Source organism: Cinclus cinclus, chromosome 2, assembly GCF_963662255.1.
Source record: "Cinclus cinclus chromosome 2, bCinCin1.1, whole genome shotgun sequence".
Classification (NCBI taxonomy): domain Eukaryota; kingdom Metazoa; phylum Chordata; class Aves; order Passeriformes; family Cinclidae; genus Cinclus; species Cinclus cinclus.
This window is the reverse complement of record NC_085047.1, coordinates 80,415,907-80,429,994: the sequence shown is the minus strand read 5'-3', so window position 1 is coordinate 80,429,994 and position 14,088 is coordinate 80,415,907. Positions and strand designations below refer to the sequence as shown.

At 36.2% G+C, this 14,088-nt stretch overlaps 1 protein-coding gene across 1 annotated transcript in view; it reads right to left on the bottom strand.

The window, feature by feature from the left end:
• Window positions 1-14,088, bottom strand: part of TPP2 (tripeptidyl peptidase 2) — a 50,097-nt gene that overhangs the window by 34,106 nt on the left and 1,903 nt on the right. Inside the window, exons 2-10 of the mRNA XM_062514948.1 lie at window positions 9,856-9,984; window positions 8,039-8,134; window positions 7,518-7,622; window positions 6,748-6,872; window positions 5,830-5,993; window positions 4,447-4,601; window positions 3,361-3,437; window positions 2,708-2,835; window positions 772-871 (exon numbers count right to left, since the gene is read on the bottom strand). Of these exons, the coding sequence (XP_062370932.1) occupies window positions 772-871; window positions 2,708-2,835; window positions 3,361-3,437; window positions 4,447-4,601; window positions 5,830-5,993; window positions 6,748-6,872; window positions 7,518-7,622; window positions 8,039-8,134; window positions 9,856-9,984 (1,079 nt within the window). The remainder of the gene's footprint in view (window positions 1-771; window positions 872-2,707; window positions 2,836-3,360; window positions 3,438-4,446; window positions 4,602-5,829; window positions 5,994-6,747; window positions 6,873-7,517; window positions 7,623-8,038; window positions 8,135-9,855; window positions 9,985-14,088) is intronic.

The window sequence follows — 14,088 nt, the reverse complement described above, 5'->3', positions numbered from 1 at the left end:
GAGCACATTTCTCTTTTCCCTACACAAAACATGTCAACTCTTCATAGTAAGATTCTTGAAACAATATACTTGCCTGTAAATATACAAACACCATAACAGCTGGAGAACAATAACAAAGTCTAAAAGGCAAGAACTCAAGAAGAGAGGCTACGTTTTTTCCTTTGCTTGTCTATTGCTTTACAATCAGATGGTTCTGAGACATGAAATAAAAACTGGAGTTTACATTGCCCTTAAAATTTCTTTTATAGATATTTCAGAAAATTTTCTTTATTCTAAGATAGAAAGTAATTTTTTCTCCCTACTCACACCTCATCTGAATTCAAGCAAAACCCTTGAGTAAGTTATGCCATCACAGCAATGGCACTAAAGCCAGAAGTAACACCTTTGCAGTAACAGTATTTATTTTAACCTTCACTTATAGCACATTTAACTTCACCACACTATCTTAATGAAATAAATGCTATAGAATAAAGTAAAATAAAAAAGAATCAAACAAATTTTCTAACAACCCTTCTGTAACTTTTATCATCTTTGAATAGATACACAACTAAATACTTTCCTGAATAATACAGGCTCTGCTGTTCCTGTCATTCCTTCTCCCCCAGGAGTTCTACAGCTGAACATACAAAGGTGTTGCCAGAAGAGCAGGCTAGTTATGCTCTTTCCACAGCAAAGAAATACTTTTATTTTGGTATTAATGACCAATTTTAGAGTTTGAGTTATATCATCTGAACCGCAAAGCAATCAATTTGTTCTTGGAATATAACCTACCTAGGCCCTCTGGATGACCAAGTGTATTGATTTGCTGGCAGTTTTTCTCTCAAAGAGTATTCAGCAACCATCATGTCAGGTGACACGTAGGCACCAACACCTGTAAAAAACATGCAAGTGTTTTAGATGTAATATGAATTTTTATTAAAAACTAAAGTAAAATACTTCTGTGGTTTAAATTCTTTAAGAGAAGGATCCTTGCTTGACATTTAAAATGGAAACACACATTTTCCATCTCATTAAATCCAGATATTTTTGCAAGCAAAGTGTAAAGCATCATGCTATGCAGTAACAATGCTGATGGGCACACTGTATAATAGTAAAATACCATGCAAACTTCCAAGTTTCACTTTTATTCAGCTGGAATATAACCTTCTACATTTCTTTCACAACAGGTAACTAGTACAAGTCTTCTCTCTCTCCTGTGTCCCTTTCCTTTGTTTGCACTGCTCTGCCACAAACTACAACTGCATGTCAGAGCAATCCATGAGAATTGGTTCACGTTCACGTGGCTCCAAGCTACACCCCCTGGAGCAAATGGCCACATCCACACATCTCAAACAGCCAGGAGACAGTCTTTACTGGTTATCAGCTCCAAGGGCACAGAGTATGTGAAGTACTACATCAAAGCCTGATAAAGAGCCATTTGTAGAAGAGAATGCCAAGGATGTACACTGCAACTATGTCATCTACCTATTCGAAATATTTGTTTACATCACAAGCACTACCACGGTGGTACAAAACTACCATACCAAGCTGACAAATTTGGCAAGGCCCTGTCTGTGTCTGATTGAACTAAGCCAACCTGTCAGCTGTATTTTGCTTTACCCCCCCAAAAAAAAAACAACTATCTGGTACACTCCAGATGGAGGACAGCAGCAATCTACTTGGCATGCAGAGTGAATAATCACCCCGTCTCTAGAGTGATACAACTAAGTTGAATTGATAAGAGTAGATGCACTGTAAGAGCAAAGCCAGAGCAGACCTGAAAAGAGTTTGTTAGTTCCAGTTCCAACCCCCAGTCTCAGTAGTGAATTAATAGCAGATGAACTTTTAGAAAGTAATCAGCATTAATTCTGCTAGCTACCCTGGAATAACAGCTCTCCAGTTTTCAAGGTTTCATGCTAGTCTCCTTACATAATGGTCTCCTTGCATAAGAATTCTGAGACTTAGAAAGCATCTTCTGCAATGTACTAGTGAGACAATAAAGGATTTATATAAAAATTAAAACTAAAGACTTCTACACATTTTGCTAAATCTTATAACTCAATCTTTCACTAAAATATCAAAATAATATATTAGACCATCAGAAAAAGAATTTTAATGACAGCAATAGACTTGAACAGCAGTAGCACTGCAGCTGGAAAAATCCCTCCCCTACAAGGACTTGTCTAGATCCTGACATGGGATTATTTTCTATCCAAATTAAAAGCATCTGTTTCACTAAAAATTAAAATCAGATAATGAGATAAAAACAGATCATCCAAAACTGTAGTTCTGACATTTCAAAATGCAATGCAATACTTTCCAGAAGACTAATTAGAATTCAACTTAGAATCATATTTTCTTAAGTTGCATTTACCAGCAGCTACTGGTTGGAGCAAAGTGGTGTGCTTAGACAGTTACAAAAGTAATCCTGAAATATTCAAGTAAGTTGGACCAAAGATTTCTTTTGCAAATTTTATACAAAGCTACATTAAATCAAGATCATTTGCATCCCACCTCTTTTCTACATAAGTAAGGTCTTGAATTGTAAGAAGATAATCTAAATTTGTACGCCTAAGCTCAGAGTAACTGCTTCTCTCAGAATTAACCTTGTAGTCCAGCAGGCAATTTTTTAGAATTAATTCAGCAAGCAAACATGTAATAGAAGTACAAAATTTGGAAAGACAGGAGCTGAATACTGTCAAATTTTTTTTTTAAATTAATTATTTACCTATTACACTAGATGTAGTTCCACCAGGACATCCTACCGTAGAAAGGCAAGGACCGTTATTTCCAGCACTTGAAACATAGATTACATTGTGTTTCCACACTGCTTCATTAATCACTTCACAAATTCTCCTGAAGTAAGAGAAAGAAATTAATAATTTACTCAACAATACTGCTTTGTTCCACAGGACAAAGCTCCCATTTCTAGTACAACCTCTGACCATTCACTAAACAAGGAATATTATGCAGTCTGCTTCCTACACTTAGCAGAGGTGGTTCCAGCATAGAAGCTGACCACAAAAATATCTTCTGGTTTCAAAAAGGAGTTACAACCATGCAGTCATAGGTCTTCAAAAAATACCCCACACATCATGTGCTGTCAAAACTATAAAAGTTATTTATTATGCTAAAATATTATTTGTATATGTATTATACAACTGTGTATTATATATTTGTGTACATATTATAAATGAAAAGCTTTTAAAATGGGTTTATTTTTTTCAAAACCAGTTTAAAATTTATACTGCTGAGTTTCTAACATATGAACTATATGAGCCTGGATGATTCACTCTTAGCCACTAGTTGACTTACAGAAAGTTCAAGAAATACAATTCCACCTCTGTGAAATTAAAATACTTTAACCACATTACTACTCACCCAGAATTTGGCCAGTGTGTTGCTTCTCCATAGCTGTAGTTTACAAGATCACATTTGTATTTTATTGTTTCTATCATCTGATAAAGTAAAAATGGAAGTCAAAATACGTGCTACTCGAAGAATGCAAGTGATTTCAGGAATGACAGAAAACATTTGCTTAAATTGATTTTCTACATATCTAAGAAAGGACAGATAAATCTCTCAAATCTAGAAAATAATTTACTGCAGCCAGCTGTGCTATTTTCCCAAAGAATAAAGAAAATTAAAAAAAAAAAAAACAAAAAACACAACCCCCCCCAAAAAACTATTCCCTGAAAACTCTTATTCATGTTCCCAGCTATACATTAAGACATTACCCTAAGAAAAAAATGAAGACAGCATCAGTATTGTCTAATAACATAAAATTCTCCTGTCCTGTGCAGTTTGGTTGAACTCCAAAAGGTTGCAAAAAAATTCTTGTTCATGTTGCTACATCAAAATATCCTATGGACCACAAGTATAGCCTTCTATTTTCAGATCCTTTTCTTGTTTAACATTTTTCCTTAACAACTCACTATACGGAAAAGGTCTTGGGTCTTTCACCATTAAAAGGAATTGTATTTTTCCTCACTCTTAAGAAAAAGAGTTAACACAAATACAGCAACATGGGTAGATAATAGTCTGTATTCTAGATTGATATGTCTTCTATAGTTATCTGAATAACTATAGAAGAAACACTGACAACACAAAGAACTTTAAGCAAGCATGCAATTAACTTCTCTCATGCATCAAGCTAGTCACACACTGCAAGTCAGTTAGCCTGGAGAGTTTCTAAGTGCTCTATGCAACAGAAGTGTTGTTTTAATATAAAACACTAGTCCTGAAATAGCCTTTAAAATACATTCTAGTTGTTTTAGGGGTTCTGCCTGTGTTATTTTTGCTAGAGGGTTTTTTTGGGGTGGCTTGGTTTTTGAAATTTGTAGTATTTTTGGAAATAGTGTAGAATCATAAAACAAAATTTATAAACAAGTAGGGCATGAAGTTTCACAATATTCTATACTTAAGTCACACTGCTGAGACTAATCATTTATTCAGTGAAATACCCACAGCTCTTATTAGACCAGTCCCAGTTTCCATTGTACTTAGTCTTGTATCACCAATCTTGATTGCCAGAATCTGAGCTCCAGGAGCCACACCATTCCGTTCCGGTTCTTCTGGAAAGTATCCAGCTGCAATACTAGCCACATGTGTTCCATGTGCTCCTGTGCAAATGACAAGTATGTATTTTTAAGAATTCAGTATGCTACAGATCAACTGATTTTCACTTATTGAGATGTAAGCACATAAATCTAGTGAGTGGCCAGTCACCAGTGTTGCTGATACCAAAAAGGGGACAGTGTTCACCAGGACTCAGAAGTGAAGCCAGCCCTGTTTAGTATTTTTTGATGATCTGGACAAGGGGATTAAGAGCATCCTCAGTCACTGTGCATAAAACAACAGGCTCTTGATCAAGAGGATCAGGAGTGCTGATAGGCTAGAGGATAGGAAGGCTCTGCAAAGAAATCTGGATGGGCTGGATCAATAAGCTGAGGCCAATTGTATGAGGTTCAACAAAACAAACAGCTTCTTAAGGAGAGAAAGGAGGCAGCAGGAAGAGAGGAACAAGGTATTAACTTAATTCCATTAATGAAGTTACTTTGAAGGTTCAACACTTCCTACTCAAAGTTATGAATATTACACCTGAGACAACTTGGGTAGCAGGGATTAAGAACAGAAAACAGAACTGCACAGAAACATAGAAAGGAACATCTCAAAAAACTTACCATCTATTTAGAAACCTAAACTGCTTATGTAGCTCTACTAAGATGGGATAGTTTCGTGAGTAATTAAGAGCATTTTTCAAAGCAAATGCATCCATACCATCCCAACCATTCCGTTTGCTCCCAAAACAAATCATGATTATTTAAAGAATACTCTAAAACAGATTGGTTGGAACTACAGCTATAGTGACACTTGACATAATGAAAAAAGTTTGTATAAACCTAAATTAAGATCAATAACCATTTTGTTTAAGGATATTATATTTAAGATCCTTAAAGTATACAAGTACAAAGGAGAACAACTAAAAATCAATCAATCTATATTTAACAAACAAAACAAACATTTTTTGAAAGAAGGTTCTCTTAAGTTTAGGCTTTAAGATGCAGGAACATCTTAAAGAGTAAGTATGCATATTCTATGTATACATGCTTATGAACATAAAGTTGACAGTATTTCATACAAAAATACAAGCAAGTTTGGTAATGAGCAGTCATTATAGATTTGGTTCAGGAAATACGAGTATTGATCTTAAAAGCCATAATAACAAATGCTGTACTATGACAGCTGCCTCAAGCCATCCCAAGTATCAGCAACAGGACCCAACACAAATTACTGCTTCTCATGATACCTATTTAGCAGCAAAAAGTTCTTAAGTTTACTCTCATTTACCTCCACTTGTCACAATGGAAAGGAGGTTTCCATCATCATATATATTCACAGAATAATTCAACATCTCAGATGTTCCAAAAGATCCATATTCCTGAGCCTCTTTGTAGGTTCTCAGCACTGTACAGTTAGTTAAGTCACCACTCTCACTTGTATCTATGCAGGCTCTGTTGGCAAAAACAAACAAAAAGGCCATGTCCCAGCCACTGTAAATTTTTGGTTACCTACACTCTCCAGCTGAGCACAGCACAACGACTTCAAGAAGTTTGGTTCTGTGTTTATGGTATCTTTAAATAGTTATTTAAGCAGCTGCTTTAAGACTTGGTTGTTTGTACTTAAGATTCAGAAACTAGCAAGTTTTATTTACACTAGTAAAGGTTGTTTGTACTTAAGATTCAGAAACTAGCAAGTTTTATTTACACTAGTAAATTCAAATAAATCTGTATTTGAGAAGCAAGAGTCAAAATTCATGCACGTTCAAGGAAAAAAAAATTACTAAAGATAGATGTTCAGTGCCGGCACACAAATACGTGAAGTTTTACGGTTTCGTATGATGCGCATTATCAGCCAAGGAATTTGCCATGTTACATCCTGAAGTCTGTGCACACACACCTGTTTTGTTTAGGGCTTTTTTTTTTCATATCACCAACGGCTAATCAAAATAATTTTATTCTGCTTCAGAAGAAAAGTCTCATAAGCTCACATCATATCACACTGTCTTCAATATGACTTTATTCTACCCCGTCTTCATTTGGGACCAGAATTTTACCAAGAAACTCAACTGATAGAGCAGGATAATTTTAAAGTGAAAAATACTTAAAACCTCTATAAAGAGGGCAGATATAAAAGGTAATAAGTCTTCGATGCAAGCTATTGTTTTATGCAAAAAACAAGACATTTTAGACAAGTTTAGTCATTTACCTCCAGGTCTCACCATCATACCACACTACACAATCATATACTGGGCCAGGATCACTGTATTTTTTCTCAAAAGAATTCAACAATTCCACTTGATTTTGAAGTTCCTCCTTTATTAGCTTATTTACCTAATAAGGTGAACAAAATTCAGTTACAGTATTTCCAAAATTATTACAAGATAGGTAATCCTACATTCTTTTTTAGTGCTATATTTTTTTTCCTTTACTTTCTCAGGAATGTTAGATGTAAAAGTTCTAGAAGTTCAATGGCTTTCAACAGTGCAGTATTTATTTTTGGTCTATTATGTATAACTACTTCTAATTTCTGTAAATGTAACATTTAAAGCCATTATTTTCTTAAAGATTGTTAAATGATAAAGTAGTATCTCAGGCATTTCTGGTACTTCTGCAATAGTACACAGTTTACAAAAGAAAGAACACGTTCAGAAAATTCCAACTGTGAACACAGCAAAGGTGACCTCAAAAATAGCACATTAAATTAAAAATAAATTTGCTGAAAATATCCAATAATTTTTTTGAAGCAATATAATTTTCATATTTGACATCAACTCTCAAAAGTGAACAACACTAAGCAAACCAAACAACCACATATATACAGACTTCTAAAATCAATCAGAAGATACACTGGTAAGTTATCTGCCAAAATACTCACAAGTACCTTTCCTTCACTCATCTAATGAAACACTTTAATCCTGTTGACCAGAAACAAATTGTTGCAAAGAAAAAGTTTATAAATTTAGACTTAATGCAAACCTGTGAGGGAGAGCTATGAGCAGCATCAAATTCTTCTTGTTTCCTACAGGCCTCTGCTAGAGCCAGCCTGTGAACAGGATCCCAGAGCTTTTCCTTGCGCTCTTTCTGTAAAATAAAACAGAGGATCCTCAATATATTAAGAAATACATCTCAAAGTATGGTGTCTATAAAGATAATTTGAAAATTCTGATTTGAGACAATGGCTAAAAAAGTATTTATACAATAGCATAAATAAGCATAAATTGCCACACAATTTAAAAAAGGGGTATCAGTAATTTCTGTACTTTTCGCCTCAAGAAACTACTGTGAGGAGGAGCACTAAGCCACCTTCTGTTGCTCTGGAAAACATCACAGAAGAAATGGATCATGTAAATATCAAAAATCAGGGAGAATAGTGCTCAAGTGCTGGTTAGCAGCCTAAGTATGTTACCAAATCACATACTGTGGTGTTCTAACAAAATTAAGAAAGAGAACTGTAAAATATGACTATAGACCAGAAAGAAAAGAAAATTCCTCCTTACCTGAATCCTCTCCTTAAGAGCTTTAGGATAGATGTCATAACCATTTTTTATGCCAATGTGATATTTGCCTGAAGGGTTTACCCAGTTTGTTGGAATCTACAGAAAAGTATATTTAGAAATAGGTTAACTAATGGCATTTTAAAAACTCCACAAACAAAAAAGCCCAACAGTGTTTAAGAGGGCTTAGCAGAACAAACCTGCAAATACTGCTAATTTAATTCTGCATCTCCATAACAGTAACTACTGCACTGTTCAAACAACATGACATGGCATTTTCAAACCTGTTCCCAAAAAATCAGTAGCAGTTCATGCGATACTTCCATTTAACATCTTCAGGCATTAGTTGCTCTGATGGTCTACTTTTAGAATATAAAACCCCAGCTTTACTGAATTTACTGGGCAGAGGTCTAGGGAAATAATAGTACTACAAATGAAACTTAACAAGAGCAAGTATGGTTGGAAGTCATGACAAAGATCTGAATATCTCATTTCACACCTTGATGCAATTTACACACAGTGTATCAGGATCCACTCATCCTAGTAACAACAGTAAAAGAGCAACAAGACCGAACCTTACAATCATCTGTGCAAAATTAAGAAGAAAGCTGACAGCATGGAGACATCCGAAGATATGATGCCCCCTAATCACATCATCAATCCAATCAGGAAATCAAGAACATGTTAGTAACAACAGCTCTGTGTCCCCAAGACCTCTACTAGATTTCATGTCCTTTCTGAAAACTCTACACAATTTCTGTTCTATGCATAGTGAGAATTCAGTGAGTCTACAACTAGGTCCTCATAGATTTTCAGTCCCTAAATCTATTCACCATGGGCTTAACACAATTCCTCTTGTAGCATAAGCAAATGTGGAAAATACTAGCACCTTTACAGACACAACTGTATCTGATATTTTAAAGCATATTTCCAAAGCTATTTCCAGCCAATTTCCAAAGCTATATCGGATATTGTTTTGAACAAATAATTAGATAATTATCAAACCCCCCAAAATCCCTGTACACGTCCCTATTCAGCTACAGAAAACATTAGAAATTAAGACACATAAAAAGTGTAAGGAACACTAAGCAATCTGCATGAAGATGAGCAAATGCAGCATTAGGTTTGGGTAAGGTCTGGTTTGCTGGCTTTGGTTGGGCTAGGGTTGATTTTCTTCACAGTAGCTGATATGGGGCTGTTTTGGATTTGTGCTGAACACTCTCAACTCAGGGATGTTTTAGCTGTTACTGGGCAGTGCTTGCACAGTGTCAAGGCTTTTTCTATCTTCCAGGCTTTTTCTCTCACCCATCCCAAACAGTGAGCAGGCTGGAGATGCACAAGGATTTGGGAGGCGACATAGCTGGGACAACTGATCCCAACAGACCACAGGGATATTCCATATCACATGGCATCATGGTCAGCATATAAAGCTGGGGAAATACGGAAGAAAGGGGGGTTGTTAAGAGTGATTTATATTCAAGTCACCATTTGTGTGGAGGCCAGCTTTCCGAGATGCTCAAGGGAAGTGGTGAATGGATCCCTTGCTTTCCTTTGCTTGCATGCAAAGCTTTTGTTTTACCTATTAAACTGTCTTTATCTCAATGTATAAATTTTCCTAATTTCACCCTTCTGATTCTCTTCTCCCCATCCTGCCAGGGGAAGGCTGAGTCAGAAGATCTATGTGCTTAGCTGCCACCTGGGTTGAAACCACAACATCTGGTTTTAAAAGGAAGTAAGTTCTGTAAAAACCAAAACAGGTGCTAGATTTGCTGTTAAGCAAAGAAGATGATGCCCAGTGGTGTCTCTGTACCACCAAATACCTTTAAAGTTCTTCCAGAAAGACCAGTAATTTCTCCATCTTTAGGTTCTGCAATGGTACATGTAGTTACATCACCACTGCCTGTAGTGTCAATTATATCAATTATCTTCGGTTTCCCATCAGTTGTAATCTGAAAATATGAGCACAGAAAAATTGAAAATGTACATGATTACCCTACGGCACACAAACCAGGAAAGTTTTGTTGTTAAAAATATCAACTAGCTTTCTCAGACACCCACCCTTTAACTGAAGGACATAAAACTAACTTGAACTCAAGATAATTTTTCAAAGAACTAAGACCAACATGTTAGTCTTTTTGGTTCATACAAATCCAAGTACATCTAATAAGGATTTAGAGGAGAAACAAGTAAAAACACTGTATCAACAAAGCACAAGCAGCCTCAATTTAAAACCAAGCCTAAATTTGCAAAAAACATATTTGCAAGAACTACTTCTTGTTGTGCTTGTGATCCCTCATTCTGGACAAATTTTATAGCAATGAGTGCACAAGTAAGAAAACGAAAGGTACTTAATTACAAGCTCTCCCAAACTGGAGTCTCTTAACTGAGCTTAAAAGGAACACAAGTTACTATTACCTTATTTTTCTTGTTTCAAAGATTCTGGTGTGTGTTTTAATCCATTTGAACTGTTAGTAGCTACTGCTATATACACCTAATACTTCTAGGAGTCTTGAAAGCCGTTTATAGCAGCCTCCCAGGACCTAAAGTGAGCCTATAAGAAACCTGGAAGCAACTTTTTACATGGCACAGGCAGCGATGGGACAAAGAAGAAAGGAAGAATGACTTTAAACTAAAGGAGACGACTGGACTAGTCACCAGGAAGAAATTTTTCACTGTGATAATACTGGAACAGGTTGCCCAGAGAGGTGGTAGTTGCCCCATCCCTGGAAACATTCAAGGTCAGATTGGATGGGGTTCTGAGCAATCTAATCTACTTGAAGATGTCCCTGCTCCTTGCAGGGAGGTTGGACAAGATGGCCTTTCAAGGTCCCTTCCAACCCAAACCATTCTATGATTCTATGAAATGCTCATATATACTTTTTTTTTTTACAGTTCTATATCAAAGACTGATTAAAAAAAATAAAAATCAATCATCTTCCTAATATCCCCTATATATTAACTACACTGAAAAAAGCTTCATATTCAGAAAAGCAGGAACATTTGGTTTTTTTATACAATTTAAAGTATTGTTGCCTTTATTCTCTATCAATAATTTTGATGTTAGATATAATATATGAAAGGTTGTTTTATTCCAATAATGCTCTGGAATTGTGAATTCAGCTACCAGAAGCTAATGACACGTGCAAACTGTTTCATGAAAGTCACTCTGATGCTGCCAACAGGACAAGAGCAAAGTTCTTATCTTATCAAGGATAGATACTTCCATGGTCTCAAATTCTCATGGCTTAAAAAAAACCAAAACAAACTAAACAACAAACAAAACCCCATACAACCCAAAAAACAACCTCTCAAAAAACTCAAAACCAAAAAACCAACCCAGACAAGTAACAGTCAACACTCCCAATGAACACAGGCTTAAACAGCTTAAAAAATTAAAAAGAATAAACCCCAAATATTCCAAACCCATAGCAACCATAAAAAGAGCACCAATTTCATCTCCCAGAAGGTAACACAAATACTGCTTTTGTATAAGCTTGCTAGGGAAGAACTTTCATGACAGAAACCAACACTCTACTCTTTTCATAGAAATTCAAGTTCACTGAAGAAAATCTTTAGAGCATCTAAGCCTGGTAAAACATTGACTGAATAACAGTTACAGAGTAGTGAAAAATTACTTGGGGAACAGTGTACAGGCACTAAACCATATACTTTGCAAGCATTGTAATTAAGGTCTTCAATGATGGCCACAATTCACACAAAAGTCAAGAGCTGCTCCAGTCCTAAAGCAACTACAATCCAAACCTGAGATTAGCAGCATTGGACATTTTTCAATATGCCTCTACTCAAAGTGAACTACCCAGTGAGCAAAGTACAAGAAAACAAGAATGAAAACACAATCCAAGGTGACTTGATTGAAGAAGGCAAGTTATACAGCAACAGGTGTCCAGAACACAGATTTATGCTGCTGCAATCTTGGGTAGTTTAAGAAGTTGTTTCCTAGCCTGAAAGACAAGGTGCAACTCCTACACTCTATGGCACTTTGCCTCCTAGCTGAAACCTAGCAGGCCCACACACGCACATGAGTTTGTACTGTCAGAACCAACAAATCAGAGTCTTTCAGTCAGACACAAGAAACTCAGAGTTTCAGCTTGTCTAAGGCTCACTTCCTAACAGCAGCAATCCAGACAGGTTCACGGTAACTTAGTGCAAGTAACCGATACGGAGGCTCCTGCTGCCATGAACTGCTCTTCGGCACACTGCCCACCAGCAGCAACGCCAGAGTGAAACTCAAGAGTTCAGCTCAGTTTTCTTCTGCAAATCTTGCCATTCTGAGTTTAAAATTATAATAAAAATAAACAAGTGACCTTGGCCAATTCCCTTATGTGAACAGAAGAGTCCTGAAGTAATGAAATAATTACAGATGGAAGATGAATTTTAGTACCTTTTGCATTAAAAAATAAAAAATAAAGAATTTTTATACAATTAAAATATTTTACACTATATTTAGGAAAAAAATCCCCAATCTGACCTTAATAATCATGGCTTCCCTATAGGCATTTGAAAAACAAATTAGTAGTTTAAAACTAGAAACTACTTTGCTGCTTATATATTTCTGCTTGAAGTCTAAAAATCGTACTTACATATAAGTTCTGGCTTTGTAAAGCAGATAAATTAGTAAACTGAGAACACTAAGATCAATCTATGTGCATAATACTGGCAACTGATCAGCTAGAACAGAAGTGGAGGAGCATCAGTATCTATGACAATCACAACAGGAAAGGGAAGGCCAGATGCATTTGAGCATGTTCTTGCCAGCCCCTACAATCAACTGACTCCAACTGATAGCTACTCTACGTAGCCACAAGAGATGCACAAGTTCTTCAGCACTTTCATCATGGGACAGCTGATCGTCATCATCACAAATAAAATAATTTCCAAGCTTTTTTTTTTTTAACTGAGTGCTGAAAAGCAAATAAAACCAAACTAGCTGCTAGTGCTAAAAAGTTGCAAAATAAAAGTAGCAAGTAAATAATTCCAATTGCCACTTCACAAAATAAATAAGTTTGAAAGAAGCAAAATGAACTGACTTACCTATTATGAAACATAAGAAGCCACAATAGGAACAGAGAAAGGACAGGGTGGGGCTGAGCAAAGACTACACATATACAACCACAACACTCCATTAAACGCACCTAAAATTTCATCACTCACTGTGCCTTAATGAGGAATTACAAACCATGACTTGGCAGACAGTAGGAAATACATTCTACCAAGAGGACTGAAAGGGAAGAAAAAATGAAAGAAGCAGACAAGCTAAACTTTACAGTCAGCATCAACTGGTGGAAAAGCAATGGAAGAGGAGGTGAAAGGAATTCACTAGAGGGTACCGGTTACAAAAGATTCATAAAGAAAAGGAAAGTATGTACAAGCTAGATTAACATTTTGTGTGCCAAAGAAAGCCAACAGATCTAAGAAGGTTTAAGCTTAACTAATATTCTCTTTATAGCAGCAAGCATCCAGGGAAGAACAGTAATATAATGGCATTTCCCTGTTAAACTCTGTCCCCAAATCTTTCTGTCCCTCAAAAAGGGAACAAACAGTGCTATCAATGTTTACAAATCAAGTCACAGAATCAACAAGCAAAGGAACCCTACCCAGGAATGAAACACTAGGGAGCAGCAAAGAAATTAAATGTTTTGCTTTGACTAAGAACTCCACTATATTCAAAACAGGGTAGCTCATTTTAGCCTGCAATAATTGTCATTAACCAGAACTCAAAGTCATAATACCTATTTAAACTTTGCTATAGATAGTGTCCTTTCCCCTCCAAACAAGTGATTCAACTCTTATAGATCTAACTCTATGCCAGGCCAGGAACTGACAAGAAGACTGACCATAAGAAAAAGCAGCAGCAGCAGCAAAGACAGGAGTGGGAAAAAAACAATTCCAAAATTTGTCCCAAGGTTATGCTGTGTCCACAGCTATGCTGTGTCACCACCTGTGACCAGGACACTGATTCACTGCATCGAGGCAACGCGTAAACTGGCAAATACTCCAGAGAGTGAGGACATTGTCTTGCTGAAGAAACACCT